Here is a 10921-nt window from a genome sequence, read left to right on the forward strand (position 1 = left end):
GCCGATCACGGGGCCGGAGTATTGTGACGTCACAGCTCTGCCCCCATGTGACGTCACGCTCCGCCCCCTCAATGTAAGTCTATGGCAGAGGGTGAGACAGCTGTCTCGCCCCAGCCATAGACTTGCATTGAGGGGGCGGAGCGTGATGTCACACGGGGGTGGAGCTGTGCCGTCACGATCACCGGCTCCATCATCAGACCCGGAGCGGATGTTCACTCTAGGGCCTGAGGAGAGCGGGGTGCTGCGTGCAAGATTGCGGGGGTCCCCAGCGGCGGGACTCCGCACGATCAGGCAACTTATCCCCTATCCTTTAGATAGGTGATAAGTTGTCAGCATGGTAGTACCCCTTTAAGTTAGTATTAGAGGTCACCCCAGTGCTGGATTCATTGCTTACCCTGCTCATTCCTGCTCTATAATATTGTCTACCCTGCTGCTTCTGAACGTATACGAGAAAAGGCAGGGGAGTAGAATCTCATCTTTGCTCTGTGTGTTGTGTATGGGAGACATCATGTGTAGGTGTATGTGTGTGCATGTATATACAGTTGTCTGTATGTGTATATATGTATGTCTATATATGTGTGTGTATGATTGTCTGTATGTGTGTGTGTGTGTGTGTGTATTAAGGTGTTTGTTTATATATGTATGTCACTATATGTGTATGGATGTATGTGGTTGTCTGGGTGTATGTGTGTGTAAGTATATACACATTTATATACATTTCTGTGTATATAGGAGCCTGTGTATTTATGGATTTTCAAGTTCTGGCATACAAATCTATCAGAGCTAAGTTTGTTAATGCAGATTTAACTAGCAGGTAGTTCAGGTGTGTGTGTGTGTGTGTGTGTGTGTTCATACACATGTATTTGTCAGTGTTTAAAGAGGTATTACAGGAAAAAAAACTTTTTTTTAATATATATTAACTGGCTCCAGAAAGTTAAACAAATTTGTAAATTACTTCTATTAAAAAATCTTAATCCTTCCAATAATTATCAGCTGCTGAAGTTGAGTTGTTCCTTTCTGTCTGGCAACAGTGCTCTCTGCTGACATCTCTGCTTGTCTCGGGAACTGCACAGAGTAGAAGAGGTTTGCTATGGGGATTTGCTTCTAAACTGGGCGGTTCCCGAGACACGTGTCATCAGAGAGCACTTAGACAGAAAAGAACAACTCAACTTCAGCAGCTCATAAGTACTGAAAGTATTAAGATTTTTTTTTAAAGAAGTAATTTACAAATCTGGTTAACTTTCTGGAGCCAGTTGATCTATAAAAAAAAAAAGTTTTTTTCCTGGAATACCCCTTTAACATTACAAATGTTGGTCTGTGTGCACTTGAGGACTAAAAACAGTCATACACAGATGTAGCAGAGCTAAGTTTGTCAGATGTAGCAGTGCTGAGACATGATGATAATGTTATATGAGATTTGCCATAAGATAGCTCTTATACTAGTCATCTCCAAACTGTGGTCCTCCAGATGTTGCAAAACTACAACTCCAGCATGCCCGGACAGCCAACGGCTGTCCGGGCATGCTGGGAGTTGTAGTTTTGCCACATCTGGAGGACCACAGTTTGGAGGCCACTGCGCTATATACACTGTTTTCCATAACCGTGGGACAGTAAAATAACAACTTCGCCTCTGCTACATCTGTAACACTCCTTTTGCTGTCCATGGTGCTGAAATGATCGACCATCGCGTGAAGTGTTTGTGTCATAATCTTCTTTAATATCACAGACATTGATTATACAAGACAGGGGCTGATGGAGGAGCTCATATTCAAAAGTAATTGACCCCCACCCGCCGGGACCACAGGTCATTAAATTCAGATTAGGGATCCATTTGGGGATTTTACCAAGTGACCTCTCAGTGATCATGAATATTTTACAGGCCACAGGTGGGTCAATAATGGGTGGAGGGGGCGACGCTGGGGGGGGAGGGGGCGATTAATCCATCAGTATCAAGAATGCATCTTCTGACGTCCAGGAAAATGACCAATCGCACTAATAAGCCCCCATGAGTGTGGATGTCAGCGCCACCTTCAGGTCACCAGGGGCAATGGAGAAATCCTGAGCCTTATCTACAGCAGCATTTATTTATTTTATTTATTTATTTATTTTTATCATTTTTTCTGTTTTTAATATAATTTTTTTTTTGTTCTTTAAATTTAATTGTTTTTTGTTAATTTATATCTCCTACTTTCCTTTGTTGTTGTTTTTTTTTAATTTTTTTTAATGATTTGTTATTTTCTTATTCATTATTAATATTATAATCATGTTATTTATTTATTTATTTTCTAATCTTTATATCAGTTTTTTTTGTTCTTTATATTTTCTATTTTTGTGCTTATTTTTGTTGATTTATATCTCCAGCTTTCTGTTGTCTTTTCATTTATTTATTTTTTGTATATTTTATTGTTTGTTTTTCTTCCTAATTCTTTTTTATTGTTTGTTTTCTTCCTAATTCTTTGTCAATATTATTAGCATTTTATTTATTTATTTTAGATTATAATTATTTCATTTTAGTTATATTTATCATGAATTAGAAGCCAACTTCTACAAGTACTATAAAAAAAAAAAATTAAAAAAAAAAATATATATATATATAAAATTTTAATTGTACCCTAATTACTAAAATCTACAGGTAGCAGGGGTCCAGTTCGAAATCCAATTGGCGAAGGTTCTGGCGGGCTCTTCTGATTGGCCGAACCAATCGTAAAGGGTTAACAAGCAAAACATTGATGCAACAAGTATCGATACAGGATCGGGTTTAATACTAACATCCTCCCCCACCATTACGTATATGGGACGGTATAGCGGTGATTATAGACAGAGATGGCGCTCTGCTCTGTGAAGTGTCGCTGTGTGAGAAGAATAAATTGCCCTTTGATTAATATAATCCACTTGAAGCTCCATCCTGCGGGATTATCATAGCAAGTGGCCCTACCCCCCTGTTAGTGCCGACACTACCTTCACTTCTGCAGCACAGCTGATTTTATCTATACAGTGTGGAGACAGCGGTGGAGAGGAGTTTGTCATTCAGCCCAACATGGGACTCTAGGCAAATACGTTACCAGTTTGGATTTAGAAAGAAATTACTAATTCAGCTCTGCTACATCTATTTGGAAAAATCAGTTTTAAAGTGTTTTTTTTTCCAACTGGTGTAGTCTAACCCGGACAGATGTAGAAGAGCTGGATTCGCACTAGAGCTTAGTTTGTTACATGGCCACCGTAGGACTGGATGTAATCTTCTCTCAGTAACCACAATGATTACGAGAAACTCTTTAAATGACAAATTCATATCTACTACATATGGATAAAATATATACAGTATAAAAACAATACAATAACTTATCTAACACAGGGTACATGATGGACTGGGTCGGCTCTGCTGTATCAGAGTGGTGAAACCAACTGCTATTTCACTTATGAATAGCGTTGAGCGCGAATATTCGAAATGCTAATTTTTACCGCGAATATCGGCACGTCGCGATTTTGCGAATGTTTAGAATATAGTGATATATAGTCGTAATGACAAATATAAATTTTTTTATGCAAATTTATGGGAATTTATGAATAGCGTTGAGCGCGAATATTCGAAATGCTAATTCTTACCGCGAATATCGGCACTTCGTGATTTCGCGAATATTTTGAATATAGTGATATATATTCGTAATGACGAATATTCATATTTTTATGCAAATTTATGGGAATTTATGAATAGCGTTGAGCGCGAATATTTGAAATTCTAATTTTTACCGCGAATATCGGCACGTCGCGATTTCGCGAATATTTAGAATATAGGGATATATTTATAATAACAAATATAAATAGTTTTTTAATGCAAATGTACAAATAGCGTTGAGCGCGAATATTCGAAATGCAAATTCTTACCGCGAATAACGGCACTTTGTGATTTCGCGAATATTTTGAATATAGTGATATATATTCGTAATGATGAATATTTATTTTTTTATGATAATTTATGAATAGCGTTGAGCGCGAATATTCGAAATGCTAAGTTTTTACCGCGAATATCAACACTTCGCGATTTCGTGAATATTTAAAATATAGTGATATGTATTCGTAATGATGAATATTCGGTTTGGGTTTTTATGCGAATTTACGCGAATATTGGCACATCCAGACTGGACACTGATCCCTCCCCTTCTTTTAGGTAAAAGATATAATTGCGCATGCGCACTTTGCGACTTTCGTTACACATTTTCGCCTGGAGAAAAAGAGAACCAACATGGCAAATATGCGAATTTCGCGAACATAGGACGAATATTCGCCAATATATTCGCGAAATATCGCGAATTCGAATATGGCCCCTGCCGCTCATCACTAGTTATGAATAAGGAAAGAGGGTGCAGCGACTGGACTCATTCGGCACATCTAAATTTTATTTGGTAAGGCGTTATCTCCATTAAACCTGCTAAATCGTCTTAGTCAAGCTACTCATGAAGCAAACCGGGATCTGCTATACATGACAAACACAGTTCTGCTGCAACACCTAATAAACAAATATGGCTGCGTTGAGTTAGTCAGATGTAATGAGGCATTTGGGGCGACATCGTGACGCACTTTATATAATTTGCCTGTACTCTAATTATTATTGCCTTTTTAAAAGGTAAATTACAAATACAACTCTGCTACATATGCATTATAAATTAGACCCGTCAGTCTGGATCGTCTAGAGACATTGTGGATCTATACTAACGCTAAACTCAGCAGCCTGGAAATTATAGTGTCACACCTCATAACATCGTCTCTGCTAAATGAGGCAAATTCAACTCTGCTACATTGTGCATGCAAAAAAAAAAAAAAAAAAAAAAAAAACATTCAAGATTCTATGGAATTCTTTTTTAATAATTTTTATGGGATTTTTGGGGGAATTTCTGGGGGGGTAGCGCCAACCATTAGAGCAGTGTTTCCCAACCAGGGTGCCTCCAGCTGTTGCAAAACTACAACTCCCAGCATGCCAGTTGTAGTTTTGCAACAGCTGGAGGCACCCTGGTAGGGAAACACTGCATTAGAGTGTAAGCTCTTCAGCTCAGAAAGGGATAAAACTTTCCAACCAGTTGCGTACATTTATTTTTTTTTTTTTTTTTGCTGCTCTAAATTGGGAATTATCATTTTTAGAATTATCATAAACAGGATTTAAAAAAAATGTAATTAACATTTTTTTATGTTTTGTTATTTATACATATATATATATATATATATATATATATATATATATATATATATGTTTTATGTTCAGATAGGCTACTACGTTACCCTCTTAGGCAGTGTTTCCACACCAGTATGCCTCCAGCTGTTGCAAAACTACATCTCCCAGCATGCCCGGATAGCCAACAGCTGTCCGGGCATGCTGGGAGTTGTGGTTTTGCAACAGCTGGAGGCACCCTGGTTGGGAAACACTGCCTTAGAGTGTAAGCTCTTCAGATCAGAAAGGGTTAAAACTTTCTAACCAGTTAGTTTTTACATTTTTTTTTCTGCTCTAAAGTGGAAATCATCATGTTTAGAATTATCATAAACAGAATTAAAAAAATGTAAAATATTTTTTTTTTAATGTTTTGTTTTATATATATATATATATATATATATATATGTTTTATGTTCAGATAATGCAATAGGCTACTACCTTACCCTCTTAGGCGGTGTTTCCCAACCAGGGTGCCTCCAGCTGTTTCAAAACTACAACTCCCAGCATGCCCGGACATTTTTCTTTTGCAACAGCTGGAGGCACCCTGGTTGGGAAACACTGCATTAGAGTGTAAGCTCTTCAGCTCAGAAAGGGTTAAAACGTTCTAACCAGTTGCGTAAATTTTTTTTTTTATTATTATTTTTTATTTTTTGCGCTGCTCTAAACTGGAAATAATTATTTTTTGAACTATCATAAACAAAAATGTTACATTAACATTTTTTTTATTTTTTTTAAATGTTTTTTTGTTTCATGTCATTATGTTTAGGTTACACTACGCCACTTGTCCGCTACAGAAGTGTTGAATTTATTAGTGTAGCAGAGCTGAGTTTATTACAGTAGGTTTCCGTCTGTCAGTGTAGCAGAGCTGAGTTATTATTACGGTAGGTTTCCATCTGTCAGTGTAGCAGAGCTGAGTTTATTATAACAGTAGGTTTCCATCTGTCAGTGTAGCAGAGCTGAGTTATTATTACAGTAGGTTTCCATCTGTCAGTGTAGCAGAGCTGAGTTATTATTACAGTAGGTTTCCGTCTGTCAGTGTAGCAGAGCTGAGTTTATTAGTACAGTAGGTTTCCGTCTGTCAGTGTAGCAGAGCTGAGTTATTATTACAGTAGGTTTCCATCTGTCAGTGTAGCAGAGCTGAGTTTATTATTACAGTAGGTTTCCGTCTGTCAGTGTAGCAGAGCTGAGTTTATTATTACAGTAGGTTTCCATCTGTCAGTGTAGCAGAGCTGAGTTTATTATTACAGTAGGTTTCCATCTGTCAGTGTAGCAGAGCTGAGTTTATTACAGTAGGTTTCCATCTGTCAGTGTAGCAGAGCTGAGTTTATTACTACAGTAGATTTCCATCTGTCAGTGTAGCAGAGCTGAGTTTATTATTACAGTAGGTTTCCGTCTGTCAGTGTAGCAGAGCTGAATTTATTACTACAGTAGGTTTCGGTCTGTCAGTGTAGCAGAGCTGAGTTATTATTACAGTAGGTTTCCGTCTGTCAGTGTAGCAGAGCTGAGTTATTATTACAGTAGGTTTCCGTCTGTCAGTGTAGCAGAGCTGAGTTATTATTACAGTAGGTTTCCGTCTGTCAGTGTAGCAGAGCTGAGTTATTATTACAGTAGGTTTCCGTCTGTCAGTGTAGCAGAGCTGAGTTATTATTACAGTAGGTTTCGGTCTGTCAGTGTAGCAGAGCTGAGTTATTATTACAGTAGGTTTCCATCTGTCAGTGTAGCAGAGCTGAGTTATTATTACAGTAGGTTTCCGTCTGTCAGTGTAGCAGAGCTGAGTTATTATTACAGTAGGTTTCCGTCTGTCAGTGTAGCAGAGCTGAGTTATTATTACAGTAGGTTTCCGTCTGTCAGTGTAGCAGAGCTGAGTTATTATTACAGTAGGTTTCAGTCTGTCAGTGTAGCAGAGCTGAGTTTATTATTACAGTAGGTTTCCGTCTGTCAGTGTAGCAGAGCTGAGTTTATTACTGTAACAGGACGAAGGTAAGTATTACTACAGCATCTTTGAATGTATTCGTGTAGTAGAGCTGGGTTTGCCACTCGCCACAGCTTGGTAATACAATACAAGTAGAGATTATTAGAGCAGCAGAGCGAATTTTATATATGTAACCGGGATCGATATGCGATTGTAGCAGAGATTTATTTATTGACGCAGCAGAGGGGAGTTTGCTATTTAGCACATTTAATTGAGATATCACAAGCAGAGCTGGGTTACTTAGTATAGTGATGCTAAGTTTATTATTACAGCAGGTTTATTGATCTAGCAGAGCTGAGATCATTACTATAGCAGATCTGGGTTTATTAACGTAGCAGAGCTGGGTTTGTCATATGCCGCAGCTCGCTAAAAGACAACAAGCAGAAATATTTTTAATGGCGCAGCCAAGATGATTTTATTTCTGTTACCGGTTTCCATAGGTTAAGGCAGAAGAAGTGAAATTATTAACGCAGAAAAGCTGAGTTTGCAATGTGGCACCAAAAGCGCAAGCAGAGCTGAATTTGTTAGCACAGCAGAGCTGAATTTATTAGCACGGCAGAGCTGAATTTGTTAGCAAGGCTGAGCTGAATTTGTTAGCATGGCAGAGCGGAATTTGTTAACATTGCAGAGCTGAATTTGTTAGCACGGCAGAGCTGAATTTGTTAGCACAGTAGAGCTGAATTTGTTAGCACAGCAGAGCTGAATTTGTTAGCAGAGCTGAGTTTGTTAGCAGAGCTGAGTTTGTTAGCACAGCAGAGCTGAGTATAGATGAGCGAACTTACAGTAAATTCGATTCGTCACAAACTTCTCGGCTCGGCAGTTGAAGTCTTATCCTGCATAAATTAGTTCAGCTTTCAGGTGCTCCCGTGGGCTGGAAAAGGTGGATACATTCCTAGGAGACTCTTTCCTAGGACTGTATCCACCTTTTCCAGCCCACCGGAGCACCTGAAAGCTGAACTAATTTATGCAGGATAAGTCATCAACTGCCGAGCCGAGAAGTTCGTGACGAATTGAATTTACTGTAAGTTCGCTCAACTCTAGAGCTGAGTTTAAGAAAGTAACAGGGTTGTATTTATGAATATAGCAATGCTGCCTATGTAAATGCTTCAGTGCTGAGTCTGTCAGTGTAGAAGAGTCGAGTTTGCAATCTAGCACGGCTCGCTGCAATAGCACAGGGCTGAATTAATAAGTGTAATAGGTTTGAACATGCCAGTATAGCAGAGCTGAATTTATTGCTAACAGCAAAAAAGGAGTTTGCCATTTGACACAGCTTGTTGTGATATCATGAGCAGAGACGCAGTTATCGGTATAGCAGAGCTGAGTTTATTTATGTAACATGTTTGAGGTTATTGATGTAGCAGAGATCAATGTATCAATGTCTAAAGTTGGGTTTGTTATTTATTTGACTTTACTACCTGTGGATAGTAATTACTTTTACAAAGCTTAGTTTTTTTTTTTTTTTTTTGCTTTTTTTTTAGCGCTTTGAGTTTATTAAAGAAGCGGTGCTAAATTTATCAATGTAGCAGAGCTGGGTTTGTCATTTAGTTCGTCAATGAGTCTTCTATGTTTTGCCAAATAAATCAAATCCTATTGCATTATCTGAACTTAAAGAGTTATCAAAAGGCAACAAACAGCCCGAAAACAAGGTGGGCTCTGCTACATCTCATATCATTTAATAAATAATTAAATATATCAATAAAAAATGATACTGCGTACCTTGCTGCTGAGACATGTCCTATTTATGCATATGAAAAGCCAGATGGATGTTAACAAGGAACAAAAATCAGTGATGGGTACCAGCGCCCAACCTTAAGAGTAGTGTTTCCCAACCAGGATGCCTCCAGCTGTTGCAAAACTACAATTTCCAGCATGCCCGGACAGCCTTCGGCTGTCCGGGCATGCTGGGAGTTGTAGTTTTGCAACAGCTGGAGGCACACTTGTTGGGAAACACCGCCAGAGGGTAACGTAGTAGCCTATTGCATTATCAGAACTAAAATATTTGTCATAAGGCAACAAACAGCCCGAAAACAAGGTGGGCTCTGCTACATCTCATATTATTAAAAAAAATAAATAAATAAAAAATTATTTTGCGTGCCTTGCTGATGTGCCAGACAGATGTTACTGAGGATCAAAAATCATTGACGGGTACCAGCGCCAAACCCTAAGAGTAGTGTTTCCCAACCAGGATGCCTCCAGCTGTTGCAAAACTACAACTTACAGCATGCCCGGACAGCCTTCGGCTGTCCGGGCATGCTGGGAGTTGTAGTTTTGCAACAGCTGGAGGCACCATGGTATGGAAACACCATCTAAGTGAGTAACGTAGTAGCCTATTGCATTATCTAAACTTATATAGTTATCATAAGGCAACAAACAGCCCGAAAACAAGTTGGGCTCTGCTACATCTCATATTATAAAACAAAAAAATTATGTTGCGTGTCCTGCAGATGTCCTATCTGTGCAAATGAAAAGCCAGACGGATGTTACTGTGGAACAAAAATCATTGACGGGTACCAGTGCCAAACCCTAAGAGTAGTGTTTCCCAACCAGGATGCCTCCAGCTGTTGCAAAACTACAGCTTCCAGCATGCCCGGACAGCCCACGCCAGCTGTCTGGGCATGCTGGGAGTTGTAGTTTTGCAACAGCTGGTGGCACTCTGGTATGGAAACACCGCCTAAGTGGGTAACGTAGTAACCTATTGCATTATCTGAACTTATATAGTTATCATAAGGCAACAAAGAGCCCGAAAACAAGTTGGGCTCTGCTACATCTCATATTATTAAAAAAATGTATTAATTAATAAATAAATAAAATAAAATAAAAAAATAAATTATATTGCGTGCCTTGCCTGCCGTGACACGTCCTATCTATGCACATGAAAAGCCAGACGGATGTTACCGAAAAATCAATACCAGCGCCAAACCCTAACGTAGTCCCAAAACGTAAAATAAAAGTTTAAAAGAAAAAAACTTTGAGAAATTCAAAAATTTACAAAAAAATAAATAAATACATAAATAAATAAAAATGTTAAAATAAAATTTAAAAAAAAGTATAACATTTCTCTCACCTGGACCTGGTCACTGTATGGCCAGTCGATCTCATCGAGTCCGATTTCTGCGGCGAAGACTTGCGCCGACACCAACATTATGACAGCGAAGGCTACGATGAGTTTCATGATTCTCCCCGGCACTGTCTCTTTATTTGCCGTAGTGAATGGACGACAGGTGGAGGCTCGGTTGCTGCCGAGTGAGAGCGGAGAGGCAGGAGCTTCACACAGCAGCCCAGGGGTCGAATCTGTAAGAGAAGACACAGCAGCGCTGTCAGCTCCGGAGGAAAAGGAGGCAGCTAGTCGTGAAGTTTCTGCTCGGTCTGGGCGTGAATACTTACTGCACTGCTCTCCTGGTTCCCGTCACACCAGCCTGAGTCTTATTGGAACAGTCCTCTCCCAAGTGTTCTCCACTTTATATACGAGGAGAGGGGCCGGACCATTGTCAAATCTAATTACCGACTCTACTCGCCATATGGGGGCCGCCCGCGTGACGTCTCCTTATCAATATTCAATGAGTCTCGGAGGCTTTCCCGTAGATTTCTCCATACGTAACACTTTCCCACCCCATTATCTGATCAAGTGACGCCATGGAAGAACCTCCAATTCGGACCGAGTGACGTCAAGGCGGCGAAAATTTTTTTTTTTTACGGCTTCCCCCGGTTGCCGCCCATTGGTCACAATGACTAAAGAGAAATGGGGGGGG

General features: G+C 39.4%; 1 protein-coding gene across 2 annotated transcripts in view; it reads right to left on the reverse strand.

The window, feature by feature from the left end:
- LOC130272930 (tachykinin-like peptide) overlaps window positions 1-10697 on the reverse strand; it is a 59342-nt gene extending 48645 nt beyond the window's left edge. Inside the window, exons 1-2 of one of the 2 annotated variants that reach the window (XM_056518962.1) lie at window positions 10557-10697; window positions 10237-10463 (exon numbers count right to left, since the gene is read on the reverse strand). In XM_056518962.1, the coding sequence (XP_056374937.1) occupies window positions 10237-10344 (108 nt within the window). In that variant the 5' untranslated portion in view covers window positions 10345-10463; window positions 10557-10697. The remainder of the gene's footprint in view (window positions 1-10236; window positions 10464-10556) is intronic. The other variant, XM_056518963.1, reaches the window with a different exon arrangement.
- Window positions 10698-10921: the final 224 nt, after the last annotated feature.

Source organism: Hyla sarda, chromosome 5 (genome assembly GCF_029499605.1).
Source record: "Hyla sarda isolate aHylSar1 chromosome 5, aHylSar1.hap1, whole genome shotgun sequence".
Taxonomy (NCBI): Eukaryota; Metazoa; Chordata; class Amphibia; order Anura; family Hylidae; genus Hyla; species Hyla sarda.